At 44.3% G+C, this 20,607-nt stretch overlaps 1 protein-coding gene across 1 annotated transcript in view; it reads right to left on the bottom strand.

Moving 5' to 3' along the window:
- CDH13 (cadherin 13) overlaps positions 1 to 20,607 on the bottom strand; it is a 984,218-nt gene that overhangs the window by 535,371 nt on the left and 428,240 nt on the right. Inside the window, exon 4 of the mRNA XM_045796090.2 lies at positions 11,376 to 11,492. Coding sequence (XP_045652046.2) covers positions 11,376 to 11,492 — 117 coding nt within the window. The remainder of the gene's footprint in view (positions 1 to 11,375; positions 11,493 to 20,607) is intronic.

The following is a 20,607-nucleotide window of genomic DNA, read 5'->3' as shown; positions in this document are numbered from 1 at the left end:
GAGGCCCTACTCCGGCCCTAGGGAACCCACGTGCTTGATGGAATGAGGCCCAGGAACCTGTGCTTTCTGTGATTTGCATGCACTTTAGAGATGGAGAAGCACCGTTCTGCGGCCAAAAGCGCTTATCTCAACTATGGGGTGGGGGGGAGATTTTTTATAGTGTTATTGTTAATGCATATTTTTCTTTAAAGTTTTTATAATGAACATCTATTATTTTTATAATAAGAGAAATATGAAAAAAGAAAGAAAAGACAGATTTATTCCATGGCATGTTAGGAATGATTTCCAGATGCAAATAACAAAATAAAAGCACCACTTGTGAGGAATTTCAAGTTGTCAAATAAATGAACTAAAAATTGGGCAACACAGAGCCTGTGAATTGTGTATACTAATGCGTAGCCAAACATCAGCATTCAAAGAAGAAATTACTAAGAAGAAATGTATTTAGAATGAATTCAAGGCTAGGAGGCCAACAGTGAACGCAGCTGTTGCGCATTTCTGAGTTGGCAGAAAAAAAAAAAAAGATTTCAAATCCACAGCCAGGAATCCCTAAAAGAAAATCAGGAGGCATGGCTCAGGCAGGGTTTGTGTTCACACCTGGGAACACACGGCGAAGGGGCATCTGAGACCTGGTGTCCCACAAGCATCGCTGGTGCAAGATGAATGTACTCCCCAGAAGGCCGGCTCTGGATGCAGCCTGTCCATGCTCCTCCGCACAGCACACAGGTCGATCTGGCTCCTCTGGGAGCACTTCCCTCTTGCTTCCCAGAAGGGCCTCAGTAAAGACTTGAGAGAGGAGGATAAAACAGGCCCCTTAGTTTCATCGAAAGGTCTACTGACCCACAGCTAAATCCTCTATCCAGGTGACATGGTCAGCATCCTAAGGAGGCACGATGTTCCCAGCTAAGAGGGGTCTTCCTCTACCTCCCTCCCCATCCAACACTCACTCACCAAGGCTGCCCAGCTCTTGACTCAGTGTCTTCTCTCCTGTCCCCCACCACTTCCTGACCCAGGAACCCTGCACTGCCCACCTGGGCTGCTGTCATAGCCTTCATCTGGGCCTTCCTGCCTCTGGTTTTCTCAGCCTCCAGGTGTGACCCCCTGCAACCAGACTGATCTTCCTAAAATACAAATCTGGTCATGTTATTCCTTGATGTATAACCGACACCTGCAAAATAAATGATGAACTCCCTGGAGTCGTGTTTATGGTTCTTCATCTTCTAGCCCCTGACTCTTTCTCTAACTTTATTTGTGACAGGTCCTCCTTGAATTATGGCCACATTCAATTATTCTTGGCTCTCCAGATACATGATGCTCTCTCTTGGCTCCAGACATTGGATCACACTCTTCCCACTACCTGGAGAACTCTTTCCATGCCAACGTTACCTTGCCTACTGGTATGCAAGCATTCGGGACTTCTCTTGGGAATTACATCTGTGTCTTCTCAGGTTCTCCACACCCCACAGCTCCCGGTCATGGTCTAATCTGCCTGTTTATAGGTGTCTTCCCCAGTTGCATGTTCTTTGAGGGAGAATCCATGGGAAACAGCCATTGCAGTGCCTGGCCCATAGTAGTTGCTCAGTAAATATTTCTGAATGAATGAATTAATGAATTAATGAGCTAATGAAGCCCAGTTTTTCCACCTATGAAGAATGTTTGCCTACCCAAAAGGCCTAAGCTGGGGCTGTTCTTCATCTCCTGATCCAAAACACCCAATGTGAAACACCGGGTGCAGACGGGACCATTTAAACTTACAACAAAGGGAGTTTGTGCCCAAGATCTTCCCCATTCCTGCATGTAGAGGCAGGCCCAGCCCCACACTGAAGTCTCTCCCCTATAACCCCACTCAGAAGCCAGGGCTAATTCTAAGATAAAAAAGGGAAATAAAGGTGAGCTCTTTGTTCATCCCTCCCCTTCTTCAGAAAACTGTGTATGGGCATGATTCTGTCTCCAACCAGCTCTGCCTCAATCCTCTTCAAAGCTGGGACTGGAGGTCGGACCACAAAAGGGCCAATCCATTCCCCACAGCACCTTGGCCCTGCTCCTTCACAGCCCTTATCGACTGAGTCAGCTGTGGCCTCGTCGCTGAGAAAAACGAGCGGTGATGTCTCTTAATTACACTGAAGATACCCTTTTCTGCCTTCACGTTTGTTCTTTGTGGCTCCTTTGAACAGGGTTGTCAGCAGACATACCAACAAAAACAAAAAAAAATGTGGCCTCTGAAGCCAGACAGTGGATCTCCTTGCCTGGTGAAGAAAGCAGTTTTCTGCTTGTCAACGTGTGGTCTCTTTGTTAAACTAAGACATGACCCCCCAGCCTTGACTCAGTGCGCAAACATGCACATCAAATAGCTGTTTGTGAAGTTAACCTCATTGCTCCACACTTCACAGAGAATTTTCTCTCTCTCTTCCTCATTTTCCAGGTAGAATTGGTACAATTGTCACAGAATTTGTCAGCTTCTGGAGACGGACTTGGGATTTTTGTGCAAAGGAGGAGAGGTGTGACAGGGCTGAAAGAGCACAGGTTCAAGGTCTGTTTCTCCTTCACACTGGCTCTGTGACTTCAGACAAGGCACTTAATGTGATGCAAGGAGCAGAATTATCCCAAATGACACCTGGTGCTCACCTTGGACAAGAAACCACAGGTAGATGGGGAAGCCACTTCTCCAAGCTGGAGGTTCCACTCAAGCATAGACCCCCATGGGACCAGTGCATTCCCTGACCCATCTGGCATCCTATTCCAAAGGTCGGTGGTAAGCCAGAGCTGGCTCTTACTTCTTTGTGAAAGTCAATTGTTAAATATTCAAGAAGTTTGCAAGTCGGTAGCTTGAAATTGGTCACTGTGGGAATACTTTGACCAAAGAAAGTGGCAAACATTACTAACTAGGCCTTCCCTCCCCCTCTTCTAAGAGCCTGTTAACCAGCATATCACTGTCCAAGGCATCTGGCTTTGAGCATCTGGAATCTTAGATAACTTCTATAAATCTGGGTACCTGTGCTCAGGCTGCCAGACACCCTAAGAATTTGATTATCTGTCCACTGACAATGTTGTAGTCAAGCTGGCCTAAGAAGGGGGAACCATGGCAGCTGAGGGCCTCTTCTGGCAAACCTAGATGATGTTCAGTTCTCTGCCCAGGCCCTGGCAGGGCTCTCCGTGGGATGATGTGATTCTCATCTTTGGCAGACCCCTGACTTCTATGTGATCTCTTTCTCCAATAAAGCCTATTCCTTACCCCATGCCATGTACTGTTTTGAAATCCATCCAGACCCCTGCTTCATGCAGGTGGGAACGCAGAAGGAGCTCAGGTTACATGACAACTCAGTTTATACCAGTCTTGCTCGGTTCCTCAGGGGTACAATGGGGATATAACACCGGTTTCTTGAGAGTATGTGTGAGAGTCAAATGACAATTCACGTGAGCATGCTTTGCAAACAGCGGAGACCCGTGGGGACTCAACATTCACGCATGTTATCGTGCCGAGATCAGTGACTGTCACTCAAGACTCCTAGGTTTTAGTATTAGCATTGCCACTCTTTCAACTGAGTAACCTAGGGCAAGTTGCTTAATCTCCCTGATTTCAGTTTCCTCATCTGAGAAGTGGGTGTAATACTTTGTGAGGTTGTCATAAGAACTAAACAGGACAATGGGAGTAGCCATGTTTGGCTTAGATCCTGACACTCATTAGATGTTGAGGATTTTAGTTGAATTTGAAAATTCCTCAACTCTCCTGTCTCCAGGGTGCTAATTCAAGCTGAAATGCCAGATCCTTTAATGTTCACGAATAATTAAATATAAATTCAGTCCGAGGCCAACTGTACATAACAATAAAGCCCTGGGAAACTTTCAAATTGAGAACTGAAAGGGTGATAAACTCAGGGCTAAAAATATTGCTTCCTCCATGGGCTCAGATGTCTTTATTTGCTGGATGTATACCACTGAGGGCATTTTTGCATATATATGTATTTGGCAAACAACCAAAACAACTCAATTATGTTTTATCATTAATTAAATTTTGCAGAAAGAGGGCAACACTTGCTAATGGTGAATATATGCTTTTATTAGACTTAGTCAAAATAACTTAAAATTAACTCTGTTCAATTGTGAATAAAGTTTTGAGGTTTTTTATTTAAGTGGGTTTGAAATACTGTGAATGAGCAAATAGGGAAATAACAGGCACTCTCTCTCTCCCCTCTCCCTCTCTCCCCTCTTCCCCCTTTCTCTCCCCACTTCCCTCTCTTTCTCTCTCCCTCCGCTCTTTCTCTACCCTCTCTCTCTCTTTTTTTCTCTCCCTCCCCCCTTCTCTCTTCTCTACCCTCCTTCTCTCTTCTCTCCCTTTCTCTTTTTCTCTCTTCTCTCCCTCTCTCTCTCTCTCCCCCCTCTCCCTCCTTCTCTCTCCCTCTCTATCCCCTCCCCATACATACCCCACACATCTACCACAATCTGCTAAGGATACTTATTTGGCCTGACATAATAGTTGACTGCCAACCAGTTTATCTGGTAGCCTCACTGTCATTGTGGAAAATTAAGATTTGCTAGAAATATCTAGACCAATCATATAATGGTCTATTAACTCCATGCCAACAACAAACTAGGCTGTGATTACTTTAATCAGTAACCAGTGAATGCCTTATCCAACTAGCCATAGGCCTAACCAGAACTCAAGTCAAAGAATATTTGATTCCCTACTGGGTGTTGGGCGGTGTGCTGTATCACTACACTTGAGGAATTATAGTTAACAGAGAGACAAGAAAAATACAAAAGAAATTGTATTGCTGTTCCAAATTGTTACAGGCGAGCAAGAGGTATAAAAAATGTGTAAAGGAGATCAAACAAAAATTCCAAGGAGATCTTATCGAAAATAGGCTTTAGCTCAGCACTGAGTAGAAATATAATGCGAGCTATACATGTAATTTAAAATTTTCTGGTAGCCACATAATAAATGAAGCAAAAAAAAAAAAACAAAACCTAGATTAATTTTAATCATACCAATATATCCAAAATGTTTTTATTTCAACATGGCATAAGGATTATTAATGAGATATTTTCTATTCTTTGTGTGTACTACATTTTTGAAATCCTGTGTTTATATTACACTTACATATCAATTTAAATATTATATTTTCATCAAAAGTATTTCAACTGTACTCAGATTAAAATTTAAGTAGAAAAGGTAGGTCTCATATGGCAAGTTGTTCCAATAACTGAATCAAACAGTAGTTTTTAAGTTTGAACTAACATTAGTTAAAACTAGATAAAATTTAAAAATCCAGTTCCTCAATTGCACTAGCCACACGTCAAGTGCTCCATGCCACAGGTGGTTAGTGGCTACCATATTGCGCAGTGTGGACAGAACTTTCTGAGAGGATGTAAATGTTCCATTTACATTGGAACAAGGACATTGAAGCCTTGAATGTAAATGCATGCACCCCCTGTGGAGTGAGGATGAAGGGGGTGTGTCCCAGGAAGAGGAAAGTGTTCAAACCCATAGAAGTAGGAAAGGCGTATGTACCAGTGGGTTTGCTGAATGTAGAAATAAACTCTGCTATTCAGCTCTCCAAGAGTTTTTGAGGGAGCTTTGGACATCTTGGATCTCTTTCTTACATTCAGATTTCTCTTCTATACACTGGCCCGGGCTAAGTTGTAGTTACTGAGTAAGATGGCTAGTTGTTTTTAAAAGGAGAACTTAAAGAGCTGTCAATTTCTGAGAAGAGGCATGTAGTCAGACTGGAATAAAAAATGTGAAGCAGTGGATTTTAAAAGGGATGGAGGACTCTTAGCGATTACATAGAACGAGTCAGGCAATAGGATGGGGCTGAGTCTATATTTCAGTAGGAGGGTAATATAGAACAGTGCTAGGGATCCAGTTCCAGATTTCTGGCCCAGCTTCTGAGGACCTTGGCACCCATGGGTTCTCAAAGTGATATGCATGACTATTAAATGGAATAAAGCAGATTCAATTCTGAGATACCAGATACCTTGGGACCTGTTTGCATCGGTGGGTGTAAATGGGGAGGTACAGAGTACCTGCATATGGGGAGATCCCTAATAAACCATATGCTCAGAACTCTGAGGAATATTTAGGAACTGCCATAAATTATCCTCATGTATGACTTGCATTCATGACACAATCAAAGCAGAGTCCTGGTTGAGTGGTTTTCATGATTTGGTCTAATGATCTATGTTGATTCCCTTTACGAAAAGCACATGGTCCAATTACATATTTCTTCCATCCTGGGTTAAAGATGTCCTTCTAAAGGACCATTCTACCAATTTATAGGGGATATAAAAAAAGGATTTTCAGTAAAATGTAGTTTCATTGGTTTTGATGAAAAGGGTTTATGATGAAAGTAGAATCTCTAATAAGCATTTCATAAATGACTTGTCTTTCAAACTTAATATAAAACAGAATAAAATACGTCTCCCAAAGACCTCCTTGCTGCCTCACAGATTTAAAGTCCCCTGCTCTCAATCAATCAGGCCCAAGAACTCAAAAATCTCTAAAGATGCAATCAAATATTTATCAGTGAAAGTTGGTAAAACTACGAAATTATTTATGGCCCAAATTTTGAAATAGTCACACTTTGAAGGGGGAGGGAAAAAGCGCATGTTGGGAACTACACATTTCTCTTTAGGGCACAGGCCCCCAGATCCTCACTGCCATTTAGAATTCAGAAACAGGAAAGAAATCACAGGTTTGAGGGAGTGTGTTCACAATGGGGTATTTAACCCATTTTTCAGAAACATTGAGAGATGATGGAAAAGCAGCCCCGCATTCTAGTAATTTAGCCACTTACCAGCTAACTAATTATTTGGAAGATAAACAAATTATGCATCAGCCAAAACTCTGTCTGACCCCTAGAGCTGCCCACATGGCCTTTCTGTCAACATACAATTCTACATGGCACAGACTCAAATGAGAAACATCCCCCTGGAGTGGATTTGCTGCAGCACTCCACTTTGGTGCCTTGACCCGTAGTATATGAATCTCCTTTCTTTAAAGGAATTCAGATTGTGATAAAATATGACAAAAAAAAAAAAAGAAAATAAAGAACAGATACTTAAGTCTCCACCATCCTTTTAAAGTTCAAGACAAACAAATGAAAAATATTTTTGTGCTGGTATGCCATTTCTCGTGTGTTTTGTCATAATTTTGAATTTAGTCAAGCTTAATTTTTCCCAACATTGTGTCATGAAATTTACAAACAGAGGAAAAGTTGAAAGAAGTTTTCAGTAATCATACTTGTGTCCACCATCTAGATTCTACCATTAACATTTTACTATACTTGTTTTATCATCGATTTACCCAGCCCTCTATCCAACCTATTTTTTGTGTGTGCACTTCAAACAATTAAGTTTAATTTTAATGCTGTTTTAAAGAGAGTAATTGTTATCAAAGACATTTCATTCCATGAAAGAGAATTCTCAAATTGTACTTAGTAGCATCTGGCATACTAGTTAAGAGCAGAGACTCTGGGGCACCTGGGTGGTTTAGTTGGTTAAAAGACTGCCTTTGGGGGTGCCTCGGTGGCTCAGTCATTAAGCACCTGCCTTCAGCTCAGGGCATGATCCCAGGGTTGTGGGATCGAGCCCCACATCAGGTTCCCTGCTCCATTGGGAGCCTGCTTCTTCCTCTCCCACTCCCCCTGCCTGTGTTCCCTCTCTCTGCCTGTCTCTCTCTCTGTCAAATAAATAAATAAAATCTTTAAAAAAAAAAAAAAGAGAGAGAGAGAGAGAGACTGACTTCAGCTCAGGTCATGATCCCAGGGTCCTGGGATCAAGCCCCCTGTCAGGTTCCCTGCTCAGCAGAGAGCCTGCTTTTCCCTACACCTCTACCTGCCACTATGCCTACCTGTGCTCTCTATCCCTCTGTCAAATAAATAAATAAATAAATAAATAAATAAATAAATAAAGTCTTAAAAAAAAAAAAGAGCAGAGACTCTGCAATCTCAAAGAGTTGGCATGGAGCTCATCTCTGCTACTGTGTGGCTCCAGACAGGTGACTAGCCCTGAGTCTCATTAGTCTCAGGTGGCACTTTGGAAGATGATCCTCATGGGGTTGCTATTATGAGAATTCAATATAATAGATGAAAGGTGCTAATATTTTACAGTATTGGACAAATAATGCATTTGTGATGATTTTTCCTATTCTTCTGTAATCCTGTGAGATTAAGGACCTGTCTATTGTCTTTTGTCGTTAACTCTCCAGCCCCTCACACAGTGCCTTGTAAATAGCAGATGCTGAATATGTGTTTATTGATGTGAGTTGACATGAATTTCAGAGATTTTCTCGCCTGGATTGGAGCAAGTACTTATTAATGGAGAGAAGCAAGTACAGTCGGCTTCAAAGGCACAAGACAAGAAAGTTAGTTCAGAAAATGAGATGGGAGCAGAAGATGAGACAAAGAAAACCTGGCCTGTAAAGCAAAATATATTAAGTTCAGTGACAGAAGAGAATCCATCAGTGCCCTGTCCCCGACCTTGGATCTCACCTTTTCACGGCACATCAGCAGACTTCCAGCTCTCTTCCCTGTGTTTACACCATTTCCTAGCATTTCCCCTCGGGATTACAATGCAGTCACTGACAGACAGCCATAGTTGCCTTAATAAACAGTCCTCTTAACTGGCTCCTTTTCTTCCCTGTCTCACTTTCTCACTCCCCTACAAGTGTTCTCTTCTTATCCTAAATAAACTACCTACATTTGAATCCTTGTCTCAGGGTCAGCTTCTGGGGGAAACCAAAGTGAGACAAGTGTCTTTATACTTTCATAACCACAGAGTCTCTTCTTCAAATGGCATCTTACACTAAAGTCTGATATGTGATATTTATAAAATTAAAGCTGCCTGACTCAGAGAGTTTGGGTAGGTGGGTGGGATATGTTTCCTTTCTCCCCACCTCCCCAAACTCTGAAGACACCCCATATACTCTCTCACAGTAGAGCAGAGCATCACTTGTTAGCTATTAGTGGAGTGGATGGAGGTAAGACATAGGATATAAAGAAAAGCATAAGATGGATGAATAAAACCAAGCAGGCACAAAGAGGGAAAAAGTTCCTTCAAAGGCATAAAAAGCATGGACATAGTTTTTGTACGGCAGTGCAGTTATTCACAACCAGGTGGTGCTGATGCTGCTGGCCCGTGGCTCCTCTTAAAGTAGGACTGGTTTAGGCCAGTGGTTCTCAAACCTGGTTACCCACCAGAATCATCTACGATTTAAAAAAAAAAAAATGCTGATGCTTGGTCCTCACTCCTTGACCAACTGAATCAGTCTTGGAAGGTGGAGCCTAGCATCTGTATTTTAACTGCCCTAGACAACTCAGATGTACAGCGAGGGTTGAGAACACCGGCTTACATGAAGGTCTAAAGAGCAAGGATGCAACTTGTGTCTCTGAAACTGTTTGGGGGCAGAGCCTTGCAGACTTGAGGAACCTGACCCTTGGTGGGTGCCACCCTGGGCTTTAGGGACACCTACACAAGGGCCATCACAGTGGTTAGGGTTGTCCAGAGGACAGGGCTCATCAATCCCACCACTGTCCACTTGGTACAGCTCTGCTTCCTTTCTCATCATGTCCTGGACTCCTGGCAAGATTTTGCTTAAAGAAAGGTGTCTTTGGCACAGTGGTATTTTAAAGTCACAAATACAGTGATTACCAGGACATTGGATCATTGATGCCTCTAATTTTCAACAGAATTAGATTTCTAATAGTCCAAGTGACCCTTACTTCTGGCCCAGGTCACCTTAAAACACCCCTCCTGGTAGATATCTCTGTGTCCACTCCTCTTGACCACTCTGCTCTCACAAATAATTCCCTATGAGGCAGCCAGAGGGTCTTTCAGCACACACATGGGGTGACCTTCCAGTGGTTTCTTGATGTGTACACAATGAAATCCCCACTCCCATGGTCTCTGGAGGCTCTACGACAGGTCAACTTCTCTGACTTCAGCTCTTACCACTTTCTTCCTTGCTCACCTCATTGCAGCCATGCAGATATTTTGCTCCTCAAATATGCCTCATTCTTTCCCACCTGCAGACTTGGCACATGCAGAGCCCTCTGCTAAGAATGAAGCTTCCCCAGATCGTCCCATGGCTGTCCCTTTCTTATCTTTCCAGTCTCCAATCAAACACCAGGGTCTCTGACCAGCATTCCTGGCCATGTGTGTGAACACTTCTGTCCCTCTACTCCCTGGTCTGGCCATTTACTCTCTTTCTGAAGAACTGCTTCTGCTCTTCACAGAATTTCTTATTCTTTGCAATTTTCTTGTTTGTTTGTTTATTCATCAAAATATCTATCTCCCCAGTACAGTACAAGTTCCATCACAACAGGGGCTTCTGTGCTGTTCACACCAATATTCATCCAGCCCCAATCTTGGAGTCTGGCATATAACAGATGCTTCTTCTTTATGTAATGAATGAATAAATAATCCAATAGCACCAGCCATCAAGATCATTCGTTGAACTAAATACCACTGTTCAAAGTCTGTAATGACCAAAAAATACTAACTGGTTTAAATTTGATTCTCCTTGTTGACTCTTCTATGGGGAGAGAATGTGCTGACCAGGCACATCAGTATTTTTGCCCATTTAACAACGAATATTTCTTCCTGGAAAAGTTTTATTGCACCGACTTGTGCAACAATGTTTTCTGGGTCTGGTTAGTATGATTTAGTTCTTTTGATCTGGTTTAGTTTTTAGAGAGCCGACCCAGTGGTGCTCCTGGACTTAACACCTCTGAAAACTAGGATCTAGGAGCGCCTGGGTGGTACAGTTGTTTGGGCGTCTGACTCTTGGTTTTGGCTCAGATTGTGATCTTGGGGTCATGAGATCGAGTCCCACATTGGGTTCTGAACTCCACGTGGAGTCTGCTTAAGACTCGCTCTCTCTCCCTCTCCCTCTGCCCCTCCTGCTGACTCTCTCTCTCCCTCTCTCTTGAATAAATAAATAAATCTTTAAAAATAAAAGAAGGAAAAGAAAACTAGGATCTAAATAAAAAGGCCACGTATCATCACATTACTATATTACTATAGTAGAGTAGAGTATCTGCCTGGTTGCCTAGACATCATCTTAAAAGCAATGAGTTTATTCCTTAACCAATGATACCTTCCAGACACAACTTTAGCATTGTTATCTGCCATGTAGCTCTCCAAAGTGTAGTATTCAAAGGTGTTATTATTGTTTTTTTTTGTAAATGCTTTTTTTGTTGTTTGATGGTTTTTTGTCATTCTTTCATTAGCAAAACCATCTGGCTTTTTATCATAGAGGAATAGAGACTGATTTCGGGTGGCCACCAAGACAGTCACAGTCAGCTTGCCTTGTGTATATGCTCTCCTCTTAATAAAAACATGCCTTTGTTATGTCATTTGTCTTTTGTCTGACTTACCTTGCCAACATCTCTTGGGAAAGGTTGTCTCTGATTCTCTGGAATTAAAATGGGAGATACCACAATGGACCTCTTTTGTCTTGGGACCGGAGAAGTTCTTGCAAATTTAAATATATCCTAAAAGAGAAAAAAACAAAATCAATTGACTAAAATCCCCCATGGAAAGGATGTATCAGTCTGCTCTGAGATATGGTTCCTTTGTTGTGAAAGCATACAGCTGTTTGGACATTGTTAATTTTATTCTATCAAACCTCATTAGTGTTAGCAAGTACATCGTTAGAATCATACTAAAGCTGACATTGTGATTCACAATGACTATCATTAAGCTCTTTAATTCCATCTTCTGAATCATTCTATTCACAATGTCAGTCTTGATTTATACATCCTTCAGTACTTGTATATTCCCATTCTTAATCTGCCAAGTGAGGAGATTACTCACCTGGTCACTAACCCACAGAACCCACTGGATATAAAAGTGACTCTCCTCACGGCCAACTGCAAGGTTCTTACACTCACAAATGAATAGGGATGAAGGAGAAATCACGAAGGTCCACACTATGTCAGGCATTATGGAGACTCCTAGTCTATGTTTTTTTGAGGACTATTTGTTATTATTAGTAGGCCGACTGTGGAATGCACTGCCCATGCTGTATAGACGTTCCAAACTTCAATTATTGGAACAACACTGTCAAGATTTCTGTCCTATTTGTAATTTGTCTATTCAGTGACATAAATGTGTGCAAAAGAGGGAACTTTGTGTCATAATTTAAATGAAGTAGCAGTATTGCTTTCCATAAAAAGTAGGAAAACATGAAAATAAACATACTGGAGACCAAATGATTGTATTCGATTTGAGTTGGAAATTCAGGGGAAAAATAAGCTCCTCCTTCTTTTTAAAAAAATTTTTTAAGATTTATTTATTTATTTGAGAGAGGTGGGGGAGGGGCAGAAAGACTCAACCAAACTCCTTGCTGAGTGCGGAGCCCGATGTGGGGCTAGATCTCACCACCCTGAGATCAGGACCTGAGTTGAAAAAAAGAATCTGACCCTCAACTTACTGCACCACCCAGGCACCCCCAAGATCTTCTTTTTAAAAGGGAGATAAGAAAGGGGTAGTGGGGCATTAAAGGGTTGTTAGCACCAAGCTGAGAGTTTCCCCTTGATCTGATCAGAGGACTGAAAGAGAATTGAAAGGGGGATATCATTTTCAGTATATAAAACAATTTCAGTCAATGACACCTACTAATGAAATTATGTTATGTATCATCGAGCATAAGCATCTCAAACTTTGGACAACGGATTCCTACCAAAATCACGTGCCACATGATATTTAAATACCATCATTGATCCATGCCCCACAAAAGTATGTGTGTATATGTATGCATGTATGTGTATGTGCGTGTGCATGTGCGTGTGTGTGTATAATTTTAAAGGAAAATCTATATAAGAAAAGTCAAACAGGAAACCAGATCACCTAAGGCTAAGAAAGCTTCTATAATTTTTCTTTAGATTTTGATGGGAGTGTAATCTGATAGTCCTCTTGGTGGAAAGCAATCAGACAATATTTATTTATCAGGAATCTTACAAGTATACATATCCCTTCACTTGGCGATATCACTCCTAGGAATACATTCAAATGCTAAATTCAAAAGAAGAATAAAACTGTATGCAGAAATGTATTCAGCGAGACATTATTTATAAAGGGTAAAAATGGCAGACAACCTACATGTTCAACTGCAAGACAAAGTTGAATTTGGGTCCATCAGCAGGAGACACTCTTAGATAGTTAGCAGTAATGCAGTCATGAAGAGCATGTTATAACCATGACTACCACATTGACCGCTTTCACAATCACCACCACAGACTAATAGTGACAATTTCTCATGTGTGCCCTGGGCAATGTGCTGGGCACATTACACATGTCCACTCTCATATTTGCAATTAACTTCTCAAGTAAATCTTGTCCCCCCTCAACTAATGAGGAATACCAAGTTCAGAGAGGTCATGTGACTTGCTCAATTCACCTAGCTAGCAGATTGAATACATAGGAGAAAATGTGTAGGGAAACACAGCACACCATATTGGGCACCTCCTACCTTATATAAACTATAGTAAGCATAGAAGAATAACATTTAAAATCTCAGTGCATGAGTGTAAATAAAGACTGGTTTCTAGGAAGACCAAATAATTACTATTCAGGTAAAGACAGAGAACTAGAGTGTTGTATGTGTAATGGAGGAAAAATAACAAGGGTTAAAACAACCACAACAAACCCACCCATCCAGCCAACCACCAACAACAAAATAACGCAGCCCAATCAGGCAAAAAGCAGCAGCAGCAGAGAGAGAGAATGGGACAGACAACGATAAGACAAGGAAAAACACAGTGGATTATATTCACAGAACACTGAGGTACATAGCATCTGCGAAGATTCTGTTGGTTTGTGAGGGAATGGCAAAGGGATAGAAAACGTGTAAAATATGTACAACATATGAATCTCATTTACAATAAAGAAATCTTGAGGTTCAGATGAGAGAATGTCTCAGCAAGCACTCTGAAAAGACTTAAGGTTCTATGCAAACAGGAGGGGTTGGTGATTTGGCTCTGTGACACGGCAAAGGTAAGCTTCAGTTCATGACGATGGTATGTGTAAATGTTTCTAAAGTAATGAAAAAGAGTACCGTGTCGTCAGTAACAAGCTCTCCAGTTGTTTGTAGTAAAGGGCTTACTGGTGTTTGCAGGACTGTGGATGGGTGATATATGTGTCCTCATGGGGACCTGGGGGGTCAGGCTCTTGAGTCCCCATTTCTACAGCTGGGGACCTCCCCGCTCACCAGTGAGTCAATCCTGCAATGGCCAGTCCCTGTACCCAGCTCTCACGGCACCCCAGAAGTTTAGCAACCAGCACAGCTGTGTAAGCCCTTGGGTCTGAAGTGCCTAAGAAAAGCAGCCGGCAGCTGGAGTCTCAGAATGGCAAGCAGCATGGGTAAAACGGAGCAGCGTAGAGGGGGGGAAATGGTTGATTTCAGAGATGCCTCCGTGTGCATCAGAGCCCTCCATGGAGGGTACGGTAAGGAATTGGGGGGCTGGGACATCCCGTGTCTCCCAACTTTTTGCCTTTGAGGCAGGACCTCAATAACTATTTGTCCATGGCTATGTTTTCATGTTAGTTGCTCTGCGTTTGTCTTTGTCTGTGATTTATGTGTAAAGCTACAACCACGTGTTTGTTGACACATGTCTACCTCGATACTTGCTTCTGTGTCTAACTTTGATCAGGCCTGTGCGAAATGGTTTGTTTGCGTGCTCTGAAGCCATGTGTTTCTGTGTGACTGGGGCCACATAGGAGCCACAGCATCTGATGTGACTGACAACCATACACCTTGCGCAGATCAAGACAGGTATGCCGTGCAATCGTGTTTATGCCCGGCTGTGCGTGCTTGTGTCTGTCAATCCGGGATGTGAAGCCTCCGAATGCACCAGGCTGTGGTGGTAACCTAAAGGAAAGAAAACAGAAGCCGAGGGGATGAAAAGAATGTGACCAAACTAAGAGCTGTTTATAGAAGGAGAAGAGAGAGGATGTGGGAGAGAATGGAACATCAGGGTAAAGGAGAGGCTGTGTGAGGATTTCCTGACTTCTGATGTTGCCATTACCAAGATAGTGGGCGAAGAGAAAAAACCAAAGCAAAACAGCAGTTCTGGGCACGGGCACTGTTGGGCATCCAACAGAGATTTCTGGAGGGCATATAAAGAGTTGTCTTCAGGAGGGAGTGATGAATGAGGGAGAGAGATGTCACAAGCACCCACGTACAAGGGTAGCTCGATGGAAAGGAGAAGCTGACACCAGCCAGATTATGTTGAGAGGGAAATGGGAGGGGCTCAACCATTTGAAGGGTTTCTAAAAGGCCAGTAAAAGCCACGGAAAGGTTAGGTGGCAGAAAGGGGGAAACCAGAAGGATGAAGAGATGAGAATGTCAAGAAGGAAGGGGTTACATGGCCATATCACACAATGCAGACATCCCCTCCAAAAAGCCGAATACCATCAGAAGGCTGTTGGGCTTGACAATGAATAGGTATTGATTTTAGAAAGAGCAGCTTAACAGTGTGTTAGGGTCGGGTGTCAGGGGAATCAATGAGAAGCGAGGGCTTTGGTGCACAAGGAAAGGAGAGACACCGGAAGAAGTTTGTCATGTCAGTTAAAGGGGAGGCCAGCAAGTGTGCTGGGCATGAGGAGGAAAGGGCTCTCGGAAGGAAGCCGCAGCGTGGGGCGAGCGCGGGGGACAACAGATGGGGGTGCGTACCCGCAGGAGTGGGATGGGAGTGGGATGGGAGTGGATCAGCAGCAGTCAGCCCAAGCAGGGAGGATGGAAACTGCTTTCCTTGAGGACAGAGAGAGGTTGAAGGGGAATTTCTCATCTGTAAAGGAGGATAATCTGCCCATGCTCTTGGTTATCAGAATGAAATGAGAAATTGTGCGTGGAAGCATTCTGTGCTCTCCAAAGAACAGCACAAAAGTGAAGGATGGGTCTTATTAATACCAGAACAGGGATGTGAGGAAATGAAGACAAGCCACTCAGTCCCTTTTACGAGTGAGTAATTCAGCTGTTGGTGGCCTAAGGCCAGATCTTAACACAGACACACATAGACTCACAGACGTGTCTAGCTTTCCAGATTCACTAGACACCTGCACACTAACGTCAACATTCTCATCAGACATAAATGCTCATGCACACCACGTGTATACACACACACACACACACACACACACCACTCATGAATAGATACACATGCAACAGCCACACATGACAAGCCTAAACCCAAGGACACATATGACACACAAAACACACCTTCCTGCTTCAAACTGAGGTGGTTTTCTCAGCCACGCGGGGCACACACACAGGCGTGTGCCTCCCATAGGACCCTCCCTCTGGCCCTGCAGTTGCTGGGTGATGATCTTCAGCATCTTTGGGCCTGGAACAGAAGGAGGCCTGCAGCAGCCTCATCTAATCTTGCTTAAGTCAAAGGGGCAGAACAGTGTCCCCGGGGAGACTCACTCATGCAGGACTTTATTACAGGAGAATTGTCCCCCTTCCAGAACGTCTCTCATCTCCTGCGGGCTCACCGGAACCTTTGCCTTTCTGTTGTAGGGTGTTTGGGTTTACTATCCCATTTGCTTTCTTCTCTGCTTCTCAATCTCAGGAGAAATTGGCAGTGTGTTAGAAGCAAGTTTCACACTCCCTGAGGGTGTCACATCACACAGTAAAAAGAGCATGCTAGAAATAAGGGGGAGACCCCAATAACTGTGGCCAGGGGGGAGGGGGCCGGGGAAGGAGGAAGAAGGAAAGAAATGGAGAATGTGAGAAGGGGAGGAAGACAGGATTCATATTCATTCATTCATTCATTCATTCATTCATTCATTCATTCAAAAACTACCTGTGGAGCTCTTCCTCTCCCCCAAGACTAATTCTAAGCATCTGGGAAAGTACAGTGCACAAGGGACAAACCTCTGCTCCCATGGAGCTCACATTCTAGAATGGGGAGAGAGACATGAGCAGAACAGTGGCCTGGAGCACAACCAAGCAGGGGGGCTGAAGGTGTGCAGGGTGGATGGCCGCTGAGATTTTAGCCACGGAGGCCACAGGAAGGGCCTCCTGGGAAGGTGGCAACGAAGGATGAAGGCAGAGGGAGCCATGTGCACATGGGGAGGAGGGACCGCCAGGCAGCAGGAGGGAGGAGCCCGCTTGGCCAGAGCACTGGGAGGAGCATGGGGAGGAGACCACTCAGGGAGTTGGGAAAGGGAATTTAGATGCTGTCCAGCCTGCAGTGTAGCCCACAGAGAGGACTCTGGCTTTTAATTTGCGTGAGATGTGAGTCTTAGGGGGGTGGGGGTTTAAGCTGAGACGTGACAGGAGCCTACTTACAATTAAAAAGACTCACATGCTGGCTGCTGTGTGGAGAACAGACTTAAAGAGGGAACGTGAGGATGCTCCTTTTTCCCATTTCTTCCTTTCCCCAACCCTGCTTTCACAGGGCACAAAGATTCCTCCGAAAATGCAAGCATGAGTGTTCGATTTGGAGAAAGGCGGAGTTGGAGTCCCTCTGCCCTCTTACTTCCCACAGCATTTGAAAGTGTTTTCAAGGTGGAATTTACGTACCATCAGATTCACCAGTTTTTAAGTGTGCAATGCAGTGATTACCAGGAAATTTACAGAGCTGAGCGATCATCACCACAGTCCAATTTCAGAACATTTCCATCATCCTGAAGGAGACTGCTGCCCCCATGCAGCCGCTCCCCTATTCCAAGCCTGGGCCACAGGCTACCGCGGATCTACTTTCTGTCTCTGCACATCGGCCTTTTCCTGGAATTCAGAAAAGGGAATCACAATACGCTTCCGCAGTGTTTTCATGGACTTGCTGCCACACTGTGAGGATTGTGAAGGAGAAAGGGATGGAGTCAACACCCAGTGACGGCCCAGGCCCCCGGCCTCCAGTGGGACCATGTGCAGCGGGTCCCCGCTGGTCCCATGATGGCTGAGATTCCTGCTGCTCTCACTCCGCCATAGGTGAGGATGCCAAGACCCCTTCCCAATGAGCCTCCTCCGCACAGGTGTTCTGTGACAAGGTTTGTTCCCATAGAAGCCACCTAGGACACCCATCAAGGCAAGGTGCCCAGAGTAGACACTGCGAGGGCAAGGTGCTCCAGAAGTGAAGATCAGAAAGTCTTTGGCCCAGACGGCACTCCATTGGTGGGACCAGGCTCCAGGCTTTGGTTCTCACCGTCCCCTCCCACCACCACCAGCTGAGGCCACCCCAAGAAAGCAGTGAGGTTTCAGGGGAACAACCCTGACCCTTCACACCGAACCCAAGGCCAAAAAGTAGCATGGGCCTCTCGTGCCACCTGTCAGAGGATCTCCATTAGCCAATACTCACACGGGCCAGAAGAGACCACAGAACTCAGGTCTACCTTCCCCTCCCTCCTAGTTCCTGTTTTTGTATCAGGTAATAACTGAGAAAGAAAAATAGCACCAACTTAGTGAAGAAGCCACAAGTGTCTATGTTTGTTCTATCCCTACTGTTGTAAGTTCTGGGCAAAGTTGTGTGCTAAGAGGAGATATTTCCACAAGGCAGAGCACTGCAGAAGCTGGGAGCATCCTGTCCGACGAGGCAGGGAGTTAAGGGAGGGCAGTGCCATGTGAGACTCAACGGTCAACCTGGCCCTGTTGTGGACGGTGTTGTAGATCAAGTTGGGAAGGTCAGATGTACTCCCGGGCAGTGGGGAGCCTTTACTGGTTTCATGCAAAGGTGTGATGCTTTTAGGTTCAAATTCCACATCTGGTTAAAGGATCCTGAAGATTATTCCTTTGGAGAGGTTGAAGCTTGCATTCCAAACCCAAGTCTCAAGGTCACATAGCCTATTCCTTCCCCATCTTTCTAATCCAAAGATTTCCTTGGTATCCTTGCCCTGGACTCACCAAGCCTGCTGTAGCAAATGCTGCCATTTATGGAGTAGGGATGCACCGGGCACCATGCTAGGGACACCGTACCAGTACCCCATTTAACCCATCCAACAACTCACAGGTAGAACCACCGTGCCCATTGGCCTGGCTCAAAGATGTAAGAGACTGGGGCGCCTGGGTGGCACAGTTGTTAAGCGTCTGCCTTCGGCTCAGGGCGTGATCCTGGCGTTCTGGGATCGAGCCCCACATCAGGATCCTCCGCTGGGAGCCTGCTTCTTCCTCTCCCACTCCCCCTGCTTGTGTTCCCTCTCTCGCTGGCTGTCTCTATCTCTGTCGAATAAATAAATAAAATCTTAAAAAAAAAAAAAAGATGTAAGAGACTTACCCAAAGTCACTTAGCTCTTGAGTGAGTCTTGGGAACCTTGGCATCTGTGACTCCGGGGCCCCTGGCTCTAAGCGTGAATATGCTTGTCTCCACAGCTGGTGAGCACTTTTACAAGGAGGCCTGGTCCGCACAGTGTTCCTTAGCCCTCTTTACTCGAGTGTACTTGGAGCACCACAGCTCTCCACGTGCAGAGGATAGACAGCAAATCTCAATCAGCCTCTGGCTAAAAGGATCAGCTACCTATACAGCAGGGGGACAGCTTAATTGTCTGCAAATTTCTGCAAATGAATGGAACTACAGAAATCAATCTCCAGTTTATTCCATTCTTGCAGCTGATCTCATTGTGCTGAAAGCTGCCAGGAGGAGGGTTCTGTGCTCCTCTGTTCACATTTTGTATGCAATCAAATGCACAGTTCAGCCAGCTTTGCTGTACCTGGGGCGAGACTAAAATTTATTTTATTAACTCCTGCGGCTGAAGTTTGCCTGCTTAAGGAAGAGACAATCAACAAACATCAAACTTTCCGCAGCAAATTTAGGAGGCTTGAGAGCCAAGATACTGATGAGAGCTTGCTTCATTTACTATTTCCCCAAAATTCTGGAGGCCAAATATCAGCTGAGCTGTCATCTGCTGTAGACTCACTGCACAGAGTTACAATGACAATGAAATGGGGTGATGTGGAAATTGCCCATTAGTCCTGCAGAGCTCACCTCATGGTATGGCAGCGGGTGTGATAGAGCTCACTTGAAAAGTAGGGTCGAAGGGGAAGATGGTGGGTGGTGAATTCACAGGGTGGAGGGAAGCCACTCTGCTCTTGAAGTTATGCCATGCACGCTTCTCAAGGGCTGCTGGTGGGCAAATGGGAGAAATGGGCACAAGCCCCTGTTTCTCAGAGTCCTCATGGCCACCTGCTTTCCTAGAAGTGACTGCTAGTGATACCAGAAATCATTTCTCCAATGATGAAAGTCATCTATCAGAGACTTTGGGGATGGCCAACCTAAGAACAAGAAACCCTGCGATGGAAGGACCAATATCAGAGCCTCTGAATGATTAGCACCAAGGAAGTAATACATTGCCAAATGTAATGAAAATGACAATCATTTCTGTCATTACGGGTGTTTAGGGTGGAAAAGAAATGGCTTTGTCCAAAGAAGTCAATGGAGAAAAGAAGGATTCCTCAGAGGAATTTGCAATTTGAATGGTGACTCCAGAATTCTCTGTGTAGCAGCCAGGAAGATCTTTAAAAACATCCCCCTTCCCCTTACCAATTCCACATTTGCTTCTCCTTGTCAAAGGATGGAGCCTCCAATGCTACCAAGGCCCAGGAGGGCCAGCAGATTTGGTTCTGGATGACATCTCTGACCTCGGGTGTCCTCATGTCATTGTGGCTCTGCT

Source organism: Ursus americanus, chromosome 21, assembly GCF_024610735.1.
Source record: "Ursus americanus isolate L20-20 chromosome 21, mUrsAme1.1.p, whole genome shotgun sequence".
Taxonomy (NCBI): Eukaryota; Metazoa; Chordata; class Mammalia; order Carnivora; family Ursidae; genus Ursus; species Ursus americanus.
This window is presented reverse-complemented; position numbering and strand designations above follow the sequence as displayed.